The 24,777-nt window shown below is 37.1% G+C and overlaps 1 protein-coding gene across 8 annotated transcripts in view; it reads left to right on the plus strand.

Moving 5' to 3' along the window:
* Positions 1-24,777, plus strand: part of PCDH9 (protocadherin 9) — a 678,474-nt gene that overhangs the window by 289,526 nt on the left and 364,171 nt on the right. For 6 of the 8 annotated variants that reach the window (XM_069009368.1, XM_069009359.1, XM_069009388.1 and 3 more), the window contains one exon: positions 7,432-7,497. The exons of the other annotated variants lie outside the window; for them this stretch is intronic. In XM_069009368.1, coding sequence (XP_068865469.1) covers positions 7,432-7,497 — 66 coding nt within the window. The remainder of the gene's footprint in view (positions 1-7,431; positions 7,498-24,777) is intronic. 8 annotated transcript variants of the gene reach the window in all.

Here is a 24,777-nt window from a genome sequence, read left to right on the forward strand (position 1 = left end):
ATTTTATTGACTTCTGTTTTAACTTTAGGTCTGGCTTTTGTAGAATAATAAAAAAAATTAAAGCGCTTGAAGATTATATGTTTTGTTTAAAATGGTAAGTCATGTTTATGAAGAAGCACAAAAGGAAAGGTGTTAGTTCTTTTTTTCTCAATATGGCGGTAATGGATGACAGTAGGATCAATACAGATAAGCCATCTTAGGGTATGAATCAGCCTTTAACTCATTAGTGAAACAATTGTATTATTATATATGTAATGGGTTAAACCTCAACACAACCCCTTCCTCTCCCTCCAGTATTAATATCAATGTAAGAACTGGGATAAAATCTGTGGCATTCAGAGAGAAGAGAAAATTAAGGTTAGATTTATTAGAAACAAGTTATATGAATAATTGAATAGGAATGTCTGTAACAATGTAGGTTCTTTATGCAAATCTTGACAAACTATTTTTTTTTCAGTTTGTGAGAGGGAAAGCTACTAACAGTGGGCTCAGTCAATCATATCCTAGGCATTGTAATCAGGGTAGCTTCTGAAGTTTCTTTTAAGCATTGCTTTGTTTCTTTGATATCCCGGTGGTCTTCATTAGGATTACTTTATCACTACTCTTTATAGCAAGAAAAATAAACTGATCACGTTTATCTCCTTCTGATTTTCTTCTGACTATTGTCAGAAGTTTGCACTTACTTGTTTTGAATGGCAGCAGTAATCACCTGCATCCCTCCTCCTCAATGAGAGGGTTGCTGCTCCCTTCTTCGTAACAGAGAATTGATGAGAAAGTATGTGTTTATTCCCAGCATGGATTTGAGCTGATAGACTTCATAGGGTTGGAGCCAAAGCATTCAATTGTGGAAAAAAATGAGTGTATTGAACTCTAGTGCCATTTTCACAGTTGAATCACATCCACTTTTGGGATTTTAGCAAAATGTAGCTTTTCTTGACGAAGAAGAGTCTTTCCACCATACTAGAGTCGTCTTCTGAGATGTAAAGGATTGTCCTTTGCACCATAATATGCTGCCTCTGAGAGAAAGTGAGGAAGAAGGATATCTGCTTTTAAAGAAAGATTCTATTCCACTTCTTTTTTTTTTTTTTTTTGGTTAGTTGGTTGGTTGATTGGTTTTTCTGTTTTTGTTTTTAGCATAGTGCCACTTAGCATTTAGAAATCTCTGGAGAGTAAAAAAGTGAGCTCTTTTTTTCTTCTTTTCCCATTACATAGAGTTTGCTAACTTAATACTGCAGCTCCTGAGCCAATCTGTCCCCTGACTGTTGCTGGGGGTGTGTTCATACAACTGACCTTTCTGCAGTTTCTCCTGAAGAAAGTTTCACAGGTGGTGATACACAGGCACTTATCATCCACTTTTTCCAAAAGGTATCCACAGAACAGGTGCAGTGCAATGACCAGCAGTGCAAAGAGCCAGTCACTGTTGGTCAGGTAGTGGTTTGGATCTTTGATCTTTTTGACCTTAGAGTTACCAGTAAGTAGTTTACTTGTATTTTTTCATTGATAAATCACATCTACTTTGAGCTAGATTTAAACCACCAATTTATTTCACATAGGGGTAATCCACATAAGCCTAAATGGTGGTCATCTCTTTCTCAGGAAGCACACATTATTCTTTGTCTTACACACCCTGTCTTCCCTTTGCCCTTGAGATGAGGGTGGAAGATTTCACAGATGATAATTTAGTCAACACTGAAGAAGTAAACAACCACAATAATTTGATATTTGCAGGATGATAATATAATCTTTTATGGTTGAAACCAGTTATAAACTGTCATCATTAACAGTCTGTCCAGATCATTTCAGCCATAAAGATTTGCACTGTACTAGAAATACCAAGAGGTATTTTGTTAATAATTGGATTATGTTGTCCTTAAGTATAGATTGCATCTAGATGTCTGTGTTCAAAATAAGAGAAGACTTCTGCTGGAATTATATATTCAGTACCTTATATGTGATGAAGTTTTACATCTGTCAAATGGTCTCACATCAGGAGATCGGCATTAATTAGACATTACATAGACAATAAGTAGAAGAGAGCAATGAATTGACTTTAAAATACGAAAGGTGAACTTGCTCTTATGTTTGCACTGTCTTTGCAGTGTTAATTCCTCCTTACATCTCATTTTAACCATTACTAGTCACGTATCAGAGACTTACTTAACAAAGGAACCTGGGATAAACGCAGGGGATATAGGTCTGTGAGACGATGGTGATTGAGAGATGTGATTCTTACAGTAAAATTTTTGATAGCGTAAATTACTGCAAATACAGAAATGTGGGGGGGAATGCACATGCTTTGAGAATCAATACTGAATTATAAAGCCTCTTTTTTGCTTTCTTCCAGTGAGGTAGAATTTCTCTGTCATCTCCAAAACATTTATGTAGCTAGATTTTCTGTGTTCTCTACTCATTGCTAACACCAGTATAGGTAGTTTCCAGACTGGGTTTAAAAAAAATAAAAGGAAAAAGGCAGTGAAAAATGTACTTCAGTTCTTTATCTGACAAAATGTTCATTTGTCTTTCTAAATACATACTTAATTGCTCACACAGGAAAATAATTGCAAATCTTGTGAACCTTTTAGTTCTAACACTGACATATTCTTACTTTAATTATTCTTCATTCTTTTAAAAAAAGAAAATTACACTTTGCCTTTTAAGGTTTTACTTCATCCTTTAGAAAGTGACTGTTCCTGTGTAGGTTTTTTTGTTGGTTTCATTTTTGAAAATATGCAAAATTTCTTATCTTTGTAAATTATGTAGTTGCTGCTTTTACTTTCTGTTGTTTCTTTCCTCTTCTATGATGAGCAACCATCACCAGTAGGTGATGGTTTATTTAATATTTGATGATTTATTTAATATTTCAATATTATTTATTTATTTTATATATTTTATATATATTATATACAATTTATATATTATTAAATATTTATTTAATATTTTTCTATGTGTTTTCAAGTACTGTAAATTACAGCATTTAAACACAAAGACAAGCTGTAGGCAAAAGAATGCCGAAGTAAACTTAAAGCTGGCCACCTGGCAAAGCGGAGAACCCAGTGACTTGGTGCTGCTTCTTCAACTAAGTGTTTACTGTGTGTGTATTAATGAGTCAAAGTGCAAATCAGTCCGTCATCCTTATTTCTCCTTCATTTTGTCATCTGCTGGATCTTTATGTCTTCAATATAATTAAAAGATCAGAAGTTCATTATGCTTGAATTTCTCATAAATGAAGGCAGTGTTACAGAATCTTCACAGGTATACAGCATCCTCACAGGAAGATGTAATTCTATGTAAGAATCCATACCAAATTGTATTATTCCATGACTGTATGCTGGTGCAGCAGTCACTCACAGGCTCTCTAAATGAACAATTAAACGCTGTGGTGTCTTGACAGTTTTCTCATATATACACATTACTGTGCTGTTGAAGAAAAAAAAAAACCAACAAAGGAGATTATCCTTGCTAAGACCTATCAGCCATAAATGAGTCTCATAATTTTTCTTAGGACAGTGTTAGTACCACATCATATGACAGGTTACAGTGTATCTTATTTTTATTTTTATGCAAGACCCGCCTATTCTAGTTCAGTGGGAGAAAACTGAGAGGTGGGGTATTGATGCTACCCTCTTCAAGCCATAATAACAGTAAATTCCTTTGAATACAGAATTTTTTGCTAGTTTTCATTGCAAAATGAAGTCTGCAAAATTAAGTGGTTTATTGAGGCATACAAGTAATGATTTAATTTTATTCCTCTTAGGCATGTCAGACATATGTTGCAGGTTGTGTGAGCCTCAGTAGGAGAAACAGGCATTGAACCTTAGTCCCCTTTCTTGCTAGGAGTGAGACACAGGGCTGTTCAGAGTCCCTTATGTTTTCTTCTATTAGTTTCAGTGAGATTTATCTGCTTAGAAAGTTTGTTTATGTGCATCTCAGCTGTGTAATTCTGACAGCTTGACTTCCACAGGCAGTTGTGTAATTTAGACAGCTTAACTTCCATGGGCACTGTCACAACATCTGTCAGAACTGTTGAAAGAGGCCAGAATTAAGTATTAGGTGTCCAGGTAATCAAGGTTCTTCTGAATCAGGGTTTTACTTGTGAGATTGAGTTAAACTTTTGAGGATAACAAAGTGCAGCAGGCTTTCTTCCTGAGGCAAGGTTATGATTTCTACTGTCTGTAAATTTTAATATATGATTCTAGTGGAAAAGGAGAGGAAAAAACCTAAGAAGTTTGATTAATGGAAGTGGCTTCGAAAGACCTAAGTATGAGGACTGATCTCAGAGCTCTTAGGCTGGAAAAAATGTCCCATTAATTTTAGTGGGAGTTTTGACTGCACAAGGACTTTCAAGATCAAGTGCTTTCTTGTTCATTAAAGGATAGAAGGTAATTAGAAATAAAGCGCAGAAAAGATTTTTTATAGTACTGCTTTTGTCAGCTGAAAAAATCCATATTATTGTAGGAGTTTTAGGCTAATCTTCTCTCTCCCTTTCTTGCATAAAATGATGACACAGTAGGTTGTTTTCATTACTCTTAGAGGTCTGTGCTTCTATCTGTTCATTTTATTGGGAAAAAGCAATTGGCAAGTTTTTTCTGTTCTCTTCCTTGCTTTGGATCGCAATCTCATCTTTGATGCTGACTTTGTCATTTCCCTCTTCCATCCAAACTGTTTAGCTCAAGATATTCCCATAACATTTTTGTTTGTAAATGTGGGATGATAAATGAAATAAAAAGCTAGTGTGCATTTTGGTTGAAAGATTTTGCTGATGTCAGCTCATGAAATAGAGAAACAGAAAGAAAAAGATAAAACTGTACTAAGTTTTACAGAAACAGATCTTGCGTGTTTTATAATACCTTAAATTCTATTGACTTTTCAACACCTTTTAGGGAAGTCATATATTCTTAAGACCTCATGAATCCAACCCTGTATTTTAAGTATATGGCAGTCATGAGCCATTGCAGGAATCATGAGTTTAGGTCATCAGCTGATGAGAGTATTTTTTACACTGACCTCAGGGACAAGGGACTCATTTCCTGTTAGAACTTCATTCTTCATAATACTTAAAAATACTTATTTTACTTGTATTTACAACTACTTTTTTTCCTCTCCTCTGTTTCAAAACTTTTTTTTTTCCTTCAGCCTCAAGCTGTAATTTATTTGTGTGAAGAGAATGGTCCAAGTTTAATAGTGGTTGGAATTGCCACTGGAAGACTGAGAGCAGGGATTGCTTTCTGTACAGCTTTCTTCCAGCTAGTGCACACAGGGAAGCTGTAAAAAAGAATGGGGAGTCAGACAAGCTCTTGTGAATCTGTTGCTTCCCTGGTTCTGTTTCCTGTCCCTGCAATATGTAATGATCTTAGCCAAAAGCATGGGAAAGTGAGAGAGACATACTTCACTTCTGATGTAGCAGTAGTCTGCTTTTTGTAGAAAAAAGGCATTGTATTTTATGATGCCATGAATTTGTCTTTTCAATCTGCAAATTGTTACGTGAATGAGATTTTATCCCTGCTTGTTCCTGTTTTATTTTGATGGTCTCCGTAAGCTTTCAACTAGCTAAGGAGATAGGGGAAACATTCATTATTTGTGATAGAAATTTGTCCTGTAATTCCTTCCCAATTATTTTCAGGAAACTACTTACTATTTCTGCAAAGATGACATTTCTGTAAAGGTGACTTTCTAAGAAGTAGGGAGGTATTGGGTAATATGGAGTATGCTTTCAATAACTCATCACTTTATCAAAGTGGATAAAACTGTGCAATATACATTCTAAAAGAGAGCTTGGTCCACAGGGACTCCTTCTTTGCCTTTTAACCAGTTTAATTCCGTTGCCTTTGGGTGAATTGCTCTTCATTTGTATTCATGTAAATGAGGAAAACAATCATATGTAAAATGTCCCAGAAAATAGAGGCAGATTTTAGAATGAGGCGTTCCCGGTGGCTTTACCTTATTGTTAAACTATCCCTGTTAATCTCCATGGATTGCGTAAGTGCCTTTTCATGCAGAGTGTAAGACCAAATAACGTTGCTGCTTGTGTAAGACCAGATAACACTTCTGGTTGTCTAACGCATCTTAATTTGGGGTTTTGGATTGGGTTGTTTTGTGGATTTTTTTCCCAATTAAAATTTTAGATGACAAAGAAGGGGCTTCCTAAATTTAGTTGGAAATGTGTCTTCAGATATCAGAGGAGAATACTTTTGGTAGATAAAATACTTATGATGACTTTGTGCTTTCAAGGGGATTTCTTGAAAAAGCTTTCAGAACTGTGATAGCATTCTCCAAGAACACAGAACTTTTGTGAGACAACCAAGGTAACTGTTGGGAGTACTTTGGAAGAGACATGTGTTTTCCATTGCAAGTAAAAGTACTATTTGATGTAAAGTGTTCTGAGGATTTTGCTCACTATACAGTGGTAAAGGAGTGGATAAACCATTCTGTACAGAATACTAATGTTCTTTCTGAATATGAGGCACACAGTGCTTGTTTGCAATTTGGGCATATTACTCTACAGAGAATGGATTTGAAATTGTCAGACTTTCCGAAAACATTGCTCTTAATGTAATGTTCTCTCTCTGGGAAGCTTTCTTTTCTCAAATAAAATCGAACAGTGTAAAGGCCTGGTGCTGTGCTGATACTTGACTTTCTGACTGTCCTTCCAAATGCATGTGGTTTTTCGTCTCAGATAGTTCAGAACTATCGTGGTAGTTTTCTGTTGTTGGGTTAAGTAACCAGATCAGTTCCTCTTGGAACAGGCAGATTTGAAAATGCAAATTTAGTAACCTACTGAACTTTCCCTCCACTGTTCTCTTACAGTCATATACACACAGTCTTCATGACTCTAGTCCTCGGAGATGTGATATTTTGGGGTGTGTGAGTATTACACTCAGGAGGGAACCTGAAGTAGTATATAGCGCTATTTATATTCAGCAGTTAGTAACAGAGCATGAATATCCATTAATGCTCCCACTTTAAACACAGCTTTAACTGCAGTTTCAAAGATCTGCTGGTTTTGCTTTTTCAAGTCTCAAGGCTGATTAATAATATCTTAATAAAAAGCTTAATAGTGCATTAAACTAAAAAAGGAGAAAAGTTTCTTCTTATTATGAGACAACTTGGCAGTTCACTAAACAGAACAATAAAAACCCATCTGAAAATCTGTTGCCTGACTACAACAAAATGTTTCGACAATCAGCTTTCAGAACCCACACTGATGCTTGAAGTAGCATTTTAAATGTTACCACCCATATGTTTGGTAACACTAGACCATGGCCTCTGGAGTTTGTGAACCCTCATAAAAAGTTATTTATCTGTCTTCAGTAGAAATTTACTCACATTTTGCTTTCTACAGTACGAATATTGGGCCATTTGGGGAGGTGGGTGATCTGAAGATCTGTAGTAAGAATGACACACCTTTTTTATTTAAATATTATTGCTTTTTAGGCACTGAATTTTGGAGATATGCCGAAGTACTTGTGGGAGATTTGGGTACCTGACAAACCATGGGTGGTAAGATATAAGATCCACTGCAATAAATAAAATAAGCATTTAATTTTAAGATAGGTATTTTTGGGTCCTGCTGTCATTGAATTCAATGGACCAAACTCCTGCAGGGCTCATAAGTGCAGTACTGCAAATGTGTATGCAAGTGTGTTTCCATTCCTTTCAATATTGTCACTCTGGTGCAAAGCTGAAGTAATGCCTGTAGTGAACTAGAACTGTGCAGTAGCATGTGACAGGGGGAAGAGAGGCTTTCTCAGCTGAAGTTTATAATAAGGCCATTTCTCTTATCTTTACTCAGACAAGTGAGTGGTTAGTTACTGCCTCTCAGAGCAATTAATGACTCACAGCTGGACCTACTGAACAGTACCCCTCTCCAGACATCCTCTTGAAAGTCTTGCTTAACAAACTTCCTTCTGGACTCCAACCCAGGAAGCCAGTGAAATAACAATCTCCTTTTGAGCACTGTGTACTTCTCAGAAAATTAGTCCGGCAGATGTGTCTGTCCTCCACTCTCAGAGTCAGGACTCAGAGAAGAACTGGAGTTCAATGCTTTGATTTCTAAAGCCCAGCATTCAGGAAGAGCCATGGTCTGTTGAGATACGTACTTTTTTTGCAAAAATGCAGTCTAATCTGTTAGTTTCTGCACTGCATTTTTGTGCGAAGTAAAGCACTGTAGAATCTGACCACTACATGTATTTTTTAGGAGAGTCTCTCCAAAACTAATACCAGAAAACTCCATGTAGAAGTTCAAAACTTTCTAGTGTTTTAAAGGTTGAAAGAAATGAATGCAATTTAAATTTAGTTGTATCTTACTAGATATTTAATTACATTTGGTCAACTATTTAAACTATAAATTTACAGTAAAGTGTCATTTCCTTCATAATATAGGTCTCATTTCCCAAAGCTAAACACTTTTTGGCATTTTCTTTAAGCTACATCAGAAGAAAATTTTGTGGAAACTGGAGTTTCCTGTATCAGATTATAAATTTAAAACTACATTTTCTAACTACCTACTGGATATTTGGCTTTTTAGCCTTAATAGTAGCATATTTTTGCTTCAGTGTAGGCGTTTCAGACACAAGGGGATTACTTTAATTTTTTTAGTGTAAAATACTTTGAATAAACTTTGTTGAATCTCTATTAGTGTACTATAAAATTGATCTAGATTAAAAACCCCTAGATACCTGTCTTCTTTCTATTTATAGAGAATTCAGTGATTATAAATTAATTGATTACCACAAGAATTTTGAAGGAAATTGTCAGTAAAAAAAGGCAATAGACACAGTTGAAGCTAAGTAATTTAAAGTGAACACAGTAATAAGAGAGATTCACAGATGGACTAGATGATCAGTGTAGGTCTTTTCCAACTGAAATATTTTATTCCATTCTATTAGTCGCCCAACACTAGAAATCTATGTGCCTATAGCTGTTTATAAATTCTTATTACAGCAATAGATAATGGTTGGACCACACTGAGGTGGATTAGGCAATGGAACACCATGTGAGACTAAACATGCACACATGTTCTTAGCTCAGCTTTGGTGTATCTCCTTTTGTATTGGTACTGGGTGCAGTGTTTCAGCAGAAGCTGTCAAGCTTACGTTTCATTGTATATTAATTTTAAAATAAAGAGTTGTAGAGTACTCATTTATTTAAATCTAAGAGCAATATATATGTAATGTTTCATGGTCAAGTCCATTTTTGAGGGAAGGTATATTGTTCTATACATCTCATTGCAAAAGCTGGTGTCTTATGAGCTACAGATGATAGGGAAATGTATTTCAGGAATTTGGATGTTAATTACCAGAAAGTAAGTACTAAGATAACTAAACAGGAAGAAAGTTCTAAGCTTTTAAGCTAATTTCTGGAATATTTTATTTAACTCTCTCAACCTTTCCCTAAGAATTGTCTTTGTCAGACAGTTTTTTTTCAGCTGGGTTCAATACTTCAAGATATTTCCACAAATGAGTGAAATATTTCCCATTTTTGTTATAGGTTTTAAAAAATGGAAAAAGTTACTCTCTTTACCAGCTGATATTGGGCATGGAAAACCTTTGGCTTTTGGGTTTTTTTTAATAGCTGACAACAGTAGTCTGATTAATCAGTTTAATAAGGCTTCTTTTCTGTGCCTGTGAATGTTAGGCTTTGAAAAAATCCTCTAAGCTGTTACTTATGTAAAGAAATTTAGGTATTTCACTATATTTTTATCATTTTTATATTGATAGGTGTTCACAGTCTGAGAAATATCTAAGTAATGTTGATGATTTGTAGAGTGAATGAGGACTGTGCATTTTGCAATGCATTATTGAGTATGAATAAAGTTGTTTTGTATTCTTGCTTTTTTAAAAAACAGCTGAATTACCTGTGAGTACTTTGCACATCTAAATAGCAATTATACAGCCTCTTTCAAAAGGATTCTTGGCAAAGCAAATCTCCATTAACATAGAATCTAACAGAACGAAAAAAAAGAGCCTTAAAACAAGTTTCAGACCTAATGGATTTTCTATTTTTTGAAGTTCAATTTCAGTCATTTCAGCCTCTAGTATTTGTGGTAGATGGTCCTAAATACTAGATGCTGAAACTCTTAAGTTACTGTCTCATGTAGGTGATCAGCACCAGTGCAGACAGCACGATTTTGTGGGGGAGCTGGGCTGGGGTGGGATGGATGCAGGAATGGAAACAGAGCACTCAGTGATGAATAATCTAAAATGTATTTAGGATGTGGGAGAGATGAGAGTGTGTGGATAGCACTTTGTCTTTTAATAAGTCTATTCTACAACAGACACATGTACAACAGACACACACCCACACACCAGCTAAAGCTGCATTTCCTTCAGCCCAATTCAAACCAGTGTGCAGTGGTACAGGACACACACTCAACTGCACATCCTGTCTGGGCCCTAGTTGTCAGCTGGACTCCTGTGTGCGTGGTTCAGGCTTAGTCTTTTTGTGGGATGCTGGATGCCCGTGGATGTGTTCACTCATGAGGAGTTACTGTCTTAACTTGTGGATTTATAAATCATACTGCTGGTGTGAGCCACTAGAAACCTCACCAGTGAGCCTCACCTGTCACATGGCTTCAGGCCAATGTCCTTGATACCATCCGTATGTAAGGGCAGCTAGCAGTTGTCACGGAGGTTATTATCACTCTGCTTTCCCAACCCAAATCTGTTACTAAGTGTGAAGTCAGCAACAATTATGTAACAGAGTTCAGCTAGTGCAGCTTTGTCTTACTTACAAGGTTAATTTGGTTATTTGCAGATGGGTAATTGTAGTCGTGGTTCCATTTATCTAAGCTGTGCTTTTGGGTAGATTCTTATCTTGTGTCATGTGATCAAAACAATCCGTTCTAGGAATATGATGGTACTTTGGCATTGACAACGTTAACATCTGTTCCTTGGGGGTGGAAATACTGCTTCCCACCCCAACATATTAATACACAAATCTGGGAGTATGCTTGTATAGGAGGGAGAGAAAAAAACTCAAAAGCAGAAAGGTTTCTAGAGGACATATTATGAGCAAGAATCTTGTGACTGAGCTTGACCTAAATTAACAGAATCTTTCTTTGAGAGAGGAAGGAGATGCAGACTCTAGGAAATGGGCTAAGGTTAAAGGAAAGAATCTGAGACCATTCAAATATCTCACTTGACTATCCACATAAATGACTTGATTTCCAAACAGTAGATTGTGGAGGAATATTTTCTTCCCTGTAAAAAGAAAGAAACAAGCGAACAAAAAACCCAAAAAACCCCACACTTTTTTTTCTGCTGTTCAAGCTAGATGACAACAATTATTTGAGTCAGGATTCTGAAAAATAGAATGTTCTGTACATTTTAATTTACGGAGTCTGTATATACAGCTATTGTTTAACCTTGGCAGAAGTTTTTACAGTTTTTATTTTGTTCTGATCATAACTCTTTATGCCTATTAACTTGTAAAGGAAGTACCTTAATGTGGAGGCAATTCAGGAATGTTGGACAAACAGCCATCTTCTTTGTGATTAGATTGTTTTATGCCTTTGTTTTCAAAAGTAAGCTTCTTTGCAGTTGAGAACTATCATTAAAATTGCTTGGGAAAGACCTCTTTCAAATGAATCTAAATAGATGCTGGTAGAAGCACTGCTGTTCTGTCTCAAATGTGAAGTGAAACTGAATCACCTCAGGTTTATACAAAAAAAAAAAAAGTCTACATAAATAACTTGACTTCATTTCTCTCCGTAATTGGTAACATGCAATGTACGATTCTCATTTTTGATTCACCCCACTGGTGTCTGCACCTCCCCTTAGGGATCCAAGCTGTTTTCCTCTCTTGCTGTAATTGAAATCAAACTTGTTGCAGTCTGTAATTGATAGTGAATCTAACCATCTAATGTTTTATATGAGACAGATGCACAGCAGAAGCACATGAGGCAGCATATGGAAAAGCAAGTGCCCTACTGGGGCGAAGATAGATCCATTCTTGTTTTGTTAAACAATATTCCAATACTTTGATCAACTAGTTCACCTACATTTCAATAAGTAAAGAGATAATGTGTAGAAAATTTGGAGTATATGTATTAAGACAAAAGGTTACACCACATCTTTCAGCCCTCATGAAAAACTGTGCTTCTACTCTCTCATATTTGCTTTGCCTGCTCTTTTCTCTTGAGATGTTAAAGAAAAGTATTCTAGTTTCTGTCTCACTGTTGTTATGACAGGTCTAATGGCTCATAAGGGAATGTAAATCTAGATGTTCTCTCTCACTCTTGTTTTGGCATCTAGTGCAAATCATAATCTGGTATAAGGAATGCATCTTTTTGTCTCTGGGTGAAGACATTTGCTAAAAATCTGCCATTGGAAGCAGGATGCTGCTGTCTATCAGCAATACGTAATATTTTTCTGTTTTTCTTTCTCTCTTTAGTCATATAATGTTTCCATTCTTAGTGAATAAAAGAATAATATCCTATATCTCGCTTTCTCTCTGTCTGGTATATAAGGGGAAAGAGAGCCAGTCATGAATGTTACATTAAGTAGTACCTTAATATTTTAAAACATACGGGCTTTTCTGTGTTTGTTTTTTCCCCCCTCTCTGTTCGGGATCTACTCTAGTTTCTACACTGGGAGGGTTATATAGTTTTAATAGCATTCTTCTATCTCTGGTTCCTCTTTGTGATGCAACATATTGTAATTAAATATAGAACTAAAGAGAAGTTGTAGGTTAATAATAACTGTGTTTGCTGATGGAGTTCTTGAGATATTTTGAGGCATATTTTCTTAGCAGAAATAATGTAATAGTCCCCTTTTTGGATTTCCTCATATCTGGTTTTGAAAGGAGCCTCACATGTTCCTTACAGTGCTACTGATGACAAGGTGTTATCAGCACATCTGGGTCAGGCAGACTGAAGCTTTGAGCTGTTGCATCTGTAAGTAAGATTGAAGACATAGCTTAAGTCAAAAATCACACTTATTCTGTAATGCTTCTAACCCTAAAGATGTTGTTCTGTGTAAAGTTCAGCAGGATTTCTCCTGGGGTAGCAAAGTTCCTTTAGGTATATCTAAATAAATATTAGCTTTCTGGTGAATGCTTATAAAGAGATTTGGAGGAAAGCTAGTTATTCTGTAACTCCTCAGATAATACCTGGTTTCTCAGGGATCTGAGAAAAAATAGAGGAGGAATTAACTTCTTTACTCTGTTCACAATCACAGTGGAGATTATTCTCATTAAATATTTATCCATCATGGAGAAGGAAGAGAGTTGAGTAATCAAACAGTTGGTGTTAATTTAAATGTCAAACCACAATTAGAAAAAAACATCCTTGCAATCAAATTTTATTGTGGTTTCCCAGTCTGTGCTCTGAAAATATCCTTCACTCGAGGATTTCCACTCTCAGAGAAAAGAGAGGAGAGTACAATATGGATTTTGACTCAATTGACTCGAATGACTCAAATTTCCTGAACTTTTTTCCTCTTTTTGAAAATTCCATAAACTTTATGTGACTCAGTAATCCCTTCACAAGGTTAACTTGAGGCTGTTATTTCTTGCAAGTAGATTTTCCTCCAACTTGATCAGCCCCTATCCTGAAAGGATTCTGTGTTTGCGACTGCTGCACTTGTACCTGTTGATAATTTAGCCAGCTTGTCAAGCTTTCTCTGAATAGGAGCGAGGACTTCCAGCATGCAGAGTGCTTTCCCCCAGCTTGGTGTCATCTACAAACTTGCAGAGGATACCCTCTGCCTTGTGATCCAGCTTATTAATGAACACATCAGCTGCAAAGGCATCATTAGCCCCATTAATCATCCCTATAAACAAGATGCCATTGGAACCATTTGAACTTGGCAGTCCAGGTAATTTTTCCAGACACCTGGTAGTCCATCCACCCAAAACATATTTTGACCAATTTGTTAGTGTGGATAAAATAAAATATTAAAAAAGCATAACTAAGATCAAGGTGGCCCTTTTTCACCAAGGCAGCAATCTCATCACAGAAGACAGACAGGTTGGTAAAGCATGTTTCGCCCTTGGTAAATGCATGTAGGATCTCCTACTCTGTGCCTGGGTGTAGCTTCCAGGAGGTTTTTTTTGAGCAGTGAGACTAGAGTGACTGACCTGCAGTTCCTCCAATAATCTCCTCCTTTTTTGCAGAAGTGGGCAAATTTTCCATTTTTTCAGAAACCTACCCTAAAGACCCAGAGTTTTGTAGAGCCATAAACAGTGGCTCATGTCCCCATACATTTAATTGGTTTCTGCCTCAGTTTTCTACTGGGAATAATTCTTGAGTCTCTTAGACTCTGGCACAGGCTCAGAGGAACTGGGAGGTTTGACACAGTCATTACCACTAGAAACTGAAGAAAAGAAGGCATCTATTACCTCAGCTTTTTCTATGTTCTTTGCCACAAGGTTTCCTACAGCTTGAGTGACGGCCCCACATTTTCCTTTGCCCTCTTTTTGCTGATAGCGTAACTTTCTTTTTATGCATCTTAGTCCTCACTAGTATCAACTCTAAGGCAGTATTGGCTTTTGTAATTCAGCTGAGCACAGTTAGGATTTCCCCGTTATCCACACTGACCTTACGCTGTGCCTGTTAGACTTCCTGGGCCTCACACTGGACTTCTCCTGTGCTTTGTAGAAGTTGTCACTGATGATCAGTCGGCTCTCCCGAGCATCTTTACCTTCCAGGGCAATCCCATTAGACTCCCACCAAGCAGACTCCTAACAAGTTTAAGTTTAAATCTACTTTTCTAAAGGTTTGTAAATTTTTTTTTCCTTTTGAGTAATAGTTTCAACTGTATATATTCTGGTCAGTTTGTCAGACCACCTGTACACTTGCATCAAACAAAGCCAATTCTTGGTGCTAGCCAGAAGGCTCTTTAAATTTTAGTACTCTACCGCTTTACCCTTTCAGAAGATGTTGAAAGTTTTTGTTGTCTCCTCTGAAAACCGCCCTTGTGGTGGCCGGTTGGCCTGTGGTACAAAAGACAGAGAAAATAATTGGGTAAGAGAGTCACCAGTACCGGAGAGTTCTGTCTCAGGGTGAGAAGAGAAGCCTCTCCCAGGATGCATTGTTCTGTTATGGTAGTCTCCCCCAGTTCTGCTTCCCTGGTTGGCTGTTGGCCGCCCAGCCCCCTTGCTACCTTACATGTTTCATATCCCGGAAAGATCTCCACTCAAAGTTCCTCATTGGCCTTTGCCCCTCGCCACTCCCCCAGAGCTCCCCCATTGCTTCCCATTCCCTAGTCCTGCCTTTGTACCGCCCCCATGCCCTCAGATCATTGGTCCCTGGTGCTTGCCCCACTCCCGTATTTAAACCTGGACCCTGCCTTGTTTGTCTGTCTTTGCCTCTGGAATCCTTCACAGTGTGAAAGCAGTAAGCTGCTTCTGTGGAAATCTATGCAAAGATCCTTCCTGCCTCTTTGCCATTGACCCGTATTACTGAAGCTGTCGGTGTGTTTGTGTGTGCAGGCGTGTGAGTGTGTGTGGCTGATCCTGCTGAGCCGCTTTGCTTTGGAGACACTTTAGAGAGATCACAAAACCTCGCGCTCCAGCACAGAAGCTGCAGAGCCCGAGATAGCGATACACCCTTGCGATTGTGATGCTTCCCCAAGTTTTCTAAAGGAGGCTTCATTGCCTTTTCTTGATCAGTCAGTCATTATCAGACACTTGTCACTGCACCCAGCCTGATCTTGATCCATTAGTTCTGGGGTTGTTACTCACCTGCTCCAATGCAAATCTCCAAGAACTCAAACTGTCCGTGTGCATAGAGTGCAACCTCTCCTCCTCACTTGTCCTGCAGATCATGTATGGACTCCCTGTGATTGTTTTCAACTCCACATGTGTTTGTGTACATATTTAAGGTGAGCCCTTGAGTTTCACTGTGTTCACAGAGTATTGACCCCTGTGTGTTGTGCTTGTGCCTGATATGTTTTCACTTTCTCCTATCCCTCCTCTAAGTCTCAGATCACTTTTCCACCATCTCTAGATGTTTGAAACGCTTTTCACTAGATTATCAAGCTTCTCTGCAAGAGTCTATTAAAGGCTGAGTCTTGGCCCACTTTATTAAATATGACACACAAATATTTTGGCATGTATGTTTAACGTGCATACAGAATAGCTATGCATAAATTTGGTGTCTCTCAATGCTTAAATACTGTATGAAAGTTCATGAAGAGAACAGACACTTTGTGTATATTTTTCAGCATTTGTGCACAGCAGGGGAAAGAGGAGTATGTAAGAAACTTCCTAAAGTACTGAATAATTATCTTTTTGATTTGGTGTATTGCCTTCAGTTTTTTATGTCCTACATGACTTACTGGCAGTCTTTCAATACGATTTTTCAAATGGTACAATGTGGTTTTGGTTTTTTAAACATCATTGAAATGAGAAACAGAAAACAGTCATACATATGCGTGGCCAATTTGATGGTGATGATTTATTCTTCTTTGTAAAGAAAGTGTTGAAATGTTTTGGAAAGGCTGGTCCTCTACAGGGATTCAAAACACAGGACTTAAACAGATTCAATGTTCGTATTCTTTTCTTCTAGAACTATAATAATATATAAAATAAATTTTAAAAATCATCAACATGTAGTATTCTAAACAGATTTGACATGTAGTACTGAATTCTGCTATCAAAAAAGACATTTTTACATATTCCCACAGATTTATTTTCTTTAAAAGCAGTTTTTCGTGGTGGAAAAAAAAAACAAACTGTATCTGAGTATTTTATTGAAGATGTATCTACTATTTTATATTACTAAGATGTCTGTCTTTTCTGGTAAGTGGGGTGCCACAGAGGTTATCTAAGTGGGGTTTTTTGATAGTATATTTATATGAGAAGTCTCTTGGACATTCCTGGGTTTATACCACTCTATGGTATTTTGTTTCCTTAAACTAATAATTCTCATTGTAGGTGGGAGAGATGAGGAAGTATTCATGAGAACAGTTGTTCACAAGTTTTCTTCACCTGTCCAATGCCTAATAAAGTAAAACTGATTTCAACACTGGAGGAAATTTTCCAGTTGCATTTTTCCTCGGAGAGAATTAAAAAGAACATTATGTTACAGAATTCAAAGATTTTATGACTTAGTGTTAAATGCAAAGGTGAAGTAGGATAAAAATAGACTACAAATGTGATTCACGATACTAAGAATTTTAATCTTTTAGTGGCGGGGACAGAGGGACATTTCCTTTGAATAAAGATGATGTGTCAGACTTTTTTTATCTGTTCATGTTTACCTGAGATGTTGTTTCTTAAATTCTTCTAAATATTGACTGTTAGAGACCATGCAACATGCTTCATAGCATATAAAATGTTAGCACACCCTGTGATTAGACCATGGATTGAAGCCTTAGTACTTCACTGGCTGAAATTGGAGTTTAAATACCTACGTTGTGGATACTTAACTTTGGGCATCTGAGCCTAGAGTTGCAACACAGTCTTCAAGTTCATAATGTTTTTATTTTGTTTGGGGTTTTTTATGTTGTTTGTTTTGGCTTGTTGGTTTTTTTTGTTTGGGTTTTTCTTTGGTGTGGTTTGGGTGTTTAGTTGCTGTTGGTTTTTTTTCCAAATCATATCCAAAATTTGTTAAAGAAGCTTGAGAAGACTGCTCACAGAGGCTGAAGTGATGTATGGATGCCTATAGTTTTTGTCCATCTTTTTTGTGCCATGTGACATCAGATTATGTCCTCAGCAAGACCTGCAAAAAACAGCCCACAGAGTTGTCACTTAGGACAGAATTAAGTAAGTTTTCAAATGCAGAAATTGAATAAGGACATGAACTGTCAGTATAGACTAGCTGGAGTGTCTTGTGAGAATAAACAGAAGTGATACAGAAAATGTAATTCAGGACCATCTTCGTCAATGATTGAAGTAGCACAGATAAGGATATCTTTATCCTGATTAAAGTTAGCAGACATTTGCCATTGACCTTCATAATGCTTCTGGATTTTACCCACTCTATGTGACTAAACTGGAAGTTGGCCAAGTATGTGCCAGTGATTCTTCTCATCAGTAGACATTTAGTCCATTCTGGGTAAAACCTTTGTTGCTCTTCCTGTCATCAGGGTGAGATACATAAGACATTACTTGAGACCTTTAAGAAGTTTTCCTCATTTGTGATCATTCACCTGATTTGAGCAGAGAGGGATGAAACATTTGTAGTGACTTTAGTAGCCTCTGAGGACTGAAAATATGAATAAGAAAGAGGTTTCATTTTTTTTTTTCATGCAATATGTATCAGATTAATTGTTTCTGGTTTAGGATTAATGAGGCTTCATGGATAGGAATAAAGTGGATAAGCAGTCACTGATCTTTATAGGAAAGAAATGGAAAGTATTCTAGTCTGAAATGTTTCAACAGTGCTGAGTCTTTGAAATCAATTTTCTGGGTTTAATACAGTGTTGTTTCGAGCTGTCATATTTCTAATATATTGCGGCACTGTAAACCCTCACATCCTGGACCTTCCTTTAGAGGATTGGGTATATATGCTTGGGTACGTGAATGTAGCAATCAGGAAATAGCACAAAGTGAAAAGGCTGTTACTGCATGTTTTTCAGCTTTGCAGTGTATTGCAGATCACAGGGATTTATTACAAGAGTGAGTTGCTGATTTTGGTTTGGAGTGGTTTTTTATTCTTTTTGTTTGTTTTTTGTTTTCTACTTAAATGATCTTCACTGTGCTTTATTTTTCACTATACCCTTCCATTGTCAGATACAGTGCATCCATTAATAACTACCCTTCACTAACTAAATAATTCCTTAACATATGGTAAAAGAACATTACATTTTGTTCCATACTCTCTGTTTCTCCTCTTCCCAAAACCCAACCTGACCTCTACCAACTTCTGTTAGGTTCAGAATCAGAGGCTTTAGAAAGATGAAAGCTGCCAAGTGTATTGGCTAGCAATTAATTTGTACACTTTTCAATTTATAGAACCGTCCCTCAGCCTCAGTTTTTAATTTGGTCCTTTAGATGAAATTCTATTTGGGGAAATCAATGAGAAGTTAACCAAAGCCTAGGCAGCTGTAGTGATTAGGAGTCGACAGCTTTGATTGCATGCGAAACTGACATCTAGGTTTAGTTTTTCTGTTTTACTCATTCCTCATTCTCCAACCTTTTACCCTATCACATGACATTATCCTTTCAAGATTTGATATCGTGTGCTGAACAGAGCATTGCTTGTTACCTTATACCGCAATTTTGCAGTGACAGAAATATCAAATGAAAGAAAATATACAGCAGAAATAGATATTTAACGCAATTTCTGACAGTGTTCCAGCTGCTATGCCTGTTGCTCTGATGCCCTTCACTGCTGATGATTTAAACCAGGCTATTGATTAAATCATATCATTGGTTGAAGGTAAAAGACCAAAGATGAATTTATACAACACAAGAGGATATTATTCATACTGCATACAAAATTAATGTGGATCAGTTCATGTTTTCCACAAAATTTCTTTACCCTTTTTGTGTTTTGAAATATTTAAAATGTTCTTGATGAACTAATATGGCAGTTAACTGAATGATAGCAATGAAATTAAGACATAAAATAATATTTTATAAATTTCCCTCCCCCATCTTAGTAATGGATTTAAACATATAAATAAAAATATAAATGTATGTATAGAATATATATAAACATATAAAACACAAAAACTGCTGAGGAACACATTGAATGCAGGTAGCTCGGGGTGCAGCTGCAATGGGAGCTGGAGATTGAGCTCTGGGTGGGAGCCTGAGGCAAGAGGCCATGAATTGCCCACCCTTTGTGCAATGAAGGACACAGGGACATGTGGAGACAGACAGGTGACCGGACACTCAGTGACAAAGCAGGAACCAAGGACTCCAGACTTTGTCAGTTTTGGTATGAGAGGATAAAAATCCAGTGGTTCCTTTGTTTGGGGTCCCTCCTGGGAGGCACCAGCTTTTCGGCTATTTCTGTGTTATTCCACTATGAGTAAATGGCTTTATGGAACGAGGCATCTGAGACTCTGCCATAGGAAACCTGGGGCCGAACTGGTGAGGAAACCTGGTCTGACTGTGTGAGTGGGGTGTGTAGGGAGTTAAAAGAGGCACTCATCAAACCACTGTAGCTGTAAAGGGGCTTTGGTCCCAGCAGGGTCTGTCTGGACTTGTGGCCGTGTGACTGATGCAGTGCCTCCCAAATCAGAGTCAGTCTGGGAAGTTTACTTAACAAAACCAAATAAAGACAGTTCTCAGCTATAATGTTATTTGCATATAGCCACATGTGTGAGCTATTATTATATATATTATTACTTGTGTAATAGGTAGTATGCAGAGGTCAGTTAGCAAAGTGATTGGTGTCTTGAGAAGTCACCAATAGACTTGATAACAAATATTTTCTGTGAATGTTATAGTGCCCATAGCCATTTTGCCATGTAAATCCAGCCTTCCGATGCCCATGGTACTGAAAACCAGGCACTGTAAACAGTGTGTAACAGAACAGCTTTTGGTAGTATTACAGTGACAGAAAGCAAAGGCTAGAGGGAAAAAAATGAGAGACCATGATGCAGAGAGGTGAGAGTGATGGCTGCCTGCTTAGGTTCTTCACTGCTTGTGTGAGGTCCGCTACAAATGCACTGCACAACACTGACTGCAGCCATGGGTTAGGAAGTGGGAAAAGCACCCAGCTTTTGAAAATGATGTTCCATCGCGGGTATGGCCAACACTGAAAGCTCTTTCAGGGAACCTCTTATTTCATGGTTCTGTTTTATTCCAGTTGGCTGAATCTGTCCTGCTGAAAGTAGGTCTGAAGAAAGAGGAGGTGTTTGATCTTACTCTGATTAAAGTCAATACAAAATTGGTTTTGACTTTAGTGGCACAAGTAATGTCCATAGAGAGAAACCATTTAAGCCCTTCCAGCATATTTAGAATATTTCCAATATGAAATGGGAACTCGGAAACTGAAAGCTTACAGTGTTTAACATAAACTTTTTTTTTTTGCTGGACACTTGTTAGGCAAACAGAGATTGCTTTGACATGCTAAAATTCACTGTAAGGTCGGAGTTTAATAAAAAGTGAGGAGGAGTAAATTAGGTCATCTTACTGTATCTCTTACTGTACTTTAAATACTACTTCAGTATTAATTCCAGAACATAAGACCAGGGGATGATTTTCAAATTCAAACTGCTACTGACCTACTGTTCAAAAATCGTGCCAAGTCTAACTAAGCAAACCCCAAGAGGTTAAGTTAATTATATAATTATTAAAATTATTCATCGTTGTCTGTGATTACAGCTGGCCATGTCTTCTTCTCCATATTGTTTTTAAAGAAGTTAACAACTGAAATCAAGTGCAGTATCAGCACAAAGTGTTTCTTTGAGTTTTGGAGTTGGGTTTGGTTTTTTTTTTATTAACATAACAAATCTCAACTGATGGGATTTCTTTCCTGAATTTCCTTTGGGATGTCTTTTTCAGCTAAGTGGGGTAATTTTTTCTTTAAAATCACCCTGCTATCTTATTCCATTTTTTATTTTTTTTCATGACAGTAGAATTCATCTAAGCAGAAGACTATTTATATTTATCAAAGTAATAAGTATTTTGCATGAGAATTTGTCTTTTGTCTAAGGTGGGAAGTACACCTAAAAATAGAAACTGTAGGAGAGCAAATTCCCAGACACAGATTGATGTTTAAACAGGTTATCATCTAAGTTGTAGAAGTCAATTCAAGGGTGTAAAACCCAGATTTGTTTATACCTTCAGTGTTAGAGAGTCTTGGAAGTACCTAGGCTTTTTCAGTTAAAGTTTATATTTCTAATAATCTGTCAATGTGGATGCACAGGGGCACCACCCAAGTTGGCTGAACTACACATTTTGCTGTCAAACCTGTGATATCCAAATACATTTAGACACAAAGGGCTCATCCCTGTGAATGATCTCCATCAGAAGATAGATCATCCAGTGGGTGGATTTTAGGAATGTGTATCATGTGCTGACTGTGCTGAGTACAGCATGAAGCACCAGCCAACGCCTTTGTTGCATGGAGGTGGACAGATGAAGAGCTGACCTGCAAAGGAGGGCTCTGACACCTCTTGTGCAGCGCCCTGTTGGGACAGAGCAGGGGCCTGTGCAGGGAGGAGCATGATCACTGTGTGCATCCTTTTACTTTGCATGTGAAGAATTAACATTTTGAGCATTCTGTATTTATTCAGTGAAATCGAACTGGAAAATAATCTCACATTCCAGACACTTAGTGACTTTCCATGAAGCTGGTGTAATTTCTATATGGCGGGGAACGTAAGATTTGGGATGTAGGAAAAGGGAGAGTTCAAATATAAGGAATCATGGCTTAGTGGAATATTTTAGGTCAATCTGGTGCTCAGTGTGTGTGAACTTAATTTTTTCTAGGTCCAGTCCAATACTGTTGTTTGCCCAAAGATGGTAATACAAAAGCAGATTTGAAAGACGGGTATAGAATCCATGGCAAAAATGCGAACGCATATTTAAAAAAGGAAAAGGAAACGCTAAACGAAAGCAAAAAATATGTTTTGCTCAGAAATTAAAGGAGAAACTAATTAAGTTTAAGTGGTAGTTTCACAGAGATATTTAGCTGTAGATTGCTAATGTGATGAATCTAGGAGAGAAAGATACATGTACTGGGTGTGTCCTATTGACCAGCCATAGTTATTTTCCTTCATGCTAGGAGGTCCAGTCTGCCTGTCCCACCACACAGTTGCAAATTCCTTTCCAAGAAGCTCAATATATTGCAGAATTTAGGGTGTGCAACGTATTCATAGAGTCTGTGTTGAGAGCGGGTACATAAACATCCAGTGTCCTTTATGGGTCTTTATAATGATCTAAGGTATATTTAGAAACGTAATTCTCATTTGTGAGATTCCAGATTTCTTTGTAATGCTACTTAAATATGTGGAAACCTGTCACTAGGAAGCTTTTGAACAAAACAGAACAAAAAGATGAGAAACACATATTTATTTGTGTATTATTATTATTAAGGAGCATGAGATCTCTGCAGTGAACACACTCCAAGAATTTAGTTCTTATGTAATAAGTACAGTGATTTCGAAATAAATTTGACAAGTTGAAATAAATAATTGTTATAAAGATTGTTTTATACTTCTGTTGTAGTGACTGCATTGAGACCTAGACTTGTTTGAAAATTACAAAATTCATGATTCTGACTCAAATTTTTATCCTACTGCTGCAACATTCAGAAGGTCTGAAATCACTGTCTACAGATGATGTGCAACTTCCATGAGATCAGTGGTAATTTTTCACATCTTGTGTAATGAGAATTAGGGTGCACAGCTGCAATTCTGCAAATATTTTTTACTAAGTGAGACTTCACGATTCTTTCTCTTGGAACCAGCTTCTTTCTTGTTCTATTTGTACAGGTTATGCTGCATAATCCACAAAGATTCTGCTGTCTTTCCTTCTGTGAGGAAAATATAAGTTAGTTTTTTCTGAAACCAAAATCCAGCTCAGCACCCCACACCAGATGAATTCTGCATTGCAAACATTAGTGATGTTAGGTTTACAAATGCTGGCAAGGTATGTTGAAAGATGGACTGCTGCCTGGCCTCTCTGAAACAAGATACTGAACCCCAGAATGCTAGCATGAAATCTGTGGAAGCTTTACCATGATTTTGTAAAATGTCAAATTATGCCTGAAGAAAGATGGACAGCTGTAAGTCATAAGCACAGTAGGAACAGATGAATTGCAAGGTCAAATCTTATTCTGGAGTAGAGCACTAAGATTGATTTTTATTTTGTTTTTAACTCCACCTGAAGAATTAAAAAATAATGAAATTAGGTTTTCAAGCTTATGTACGAGTGTCCATAGAGTGGAAAGGTTTCCTCAGAAGTCTCTCTTTTTTTCTTCATGATTTCTAACTATAGATTATCTTTCCTTTTTTTCTTTTTTTTTTTTTAATTGTGGCTGTATGAATGAAGATGACTTAGGAGAGTAAAACTTCTGGGTGAAAATCTGTCATTTTGAACAAAGGGAATTAATGACCAATTTTCATGCAAGTTTTCATGCACAAGATTTAAACTCGTGCATCAGTTGTACAAAGTGAATTTATAGCAGCTGTACCAACCTGCCCTCTCTTGAAGAGAAAAACCTGTAAAAATTATATGAGCTACATAGGTGGTTTTATGGAAGAAAAACACATTGAATTTAACCCTTCAATGTAGGGGTAGGTAATTAATTAAGTAGTCACCATCAGATACTTCTGGAAGTTTAGATTAAATGATCTGATCTCTGTTTAGGTCTCATAAAATATAATACTCTTAACTGCCCTTTTGTTTGTTTTTGGCCACCTCTGCCACATCAAATGAATGAATTCAGAGACTCAAATCTTCCTGCATCCTTAGATTCCATTTCAGTTGTGCTGAATCTGATTCATTTGTTTGGGGCTTAGCATATGGATAAAGAATAAGGTGCAAGGACAGCTTTTCAGTTCACTTGATCTCTCATCTGATCTTGGACCAAAAGCAATTAAAGGAATTGCTTTGAAATTGGAGGATGTCTGAGCAGGGAAGAAGATTGCTTGTGGTTTCAGTTGTACTCTTCTGTGGGGCTAATTTCTCACCCACTGCATTTTGAAAACTAAGATGGGCTTCCTCTTCACTGCCTTTGCCGACCTTTTGTCCATTAACCCCAGCTGGCAACTGAGGCCCACCCAGTCCCTCAGTCATTTTCCCTGTGGTGGCACAGGGAAGGGAATCAGAAGAGTAAAAGTGAGGAAACTTGTGTGTTGAGATAAAGACAGTTTAATAGATAAAGCAAAAGCTGCACATTCAAGCAAAGCAATATAAGGGATTCATTCACCA

This window comes from Aphelocoma coerulescens, chromosome 1 (genome assembly GCF_041296385.1).
Source record: "Aphelocoma coerulescens isolate FSJ_1873_10779 chromosome 1, UR_Acoe_1.0, whole genome shotgun sequence".
NCBI lineage: Eukaryota > Metazoa > Chordata > Aves > Passeriformes > Corvidae > Aphelocoma > Aphelocoma coerulescens.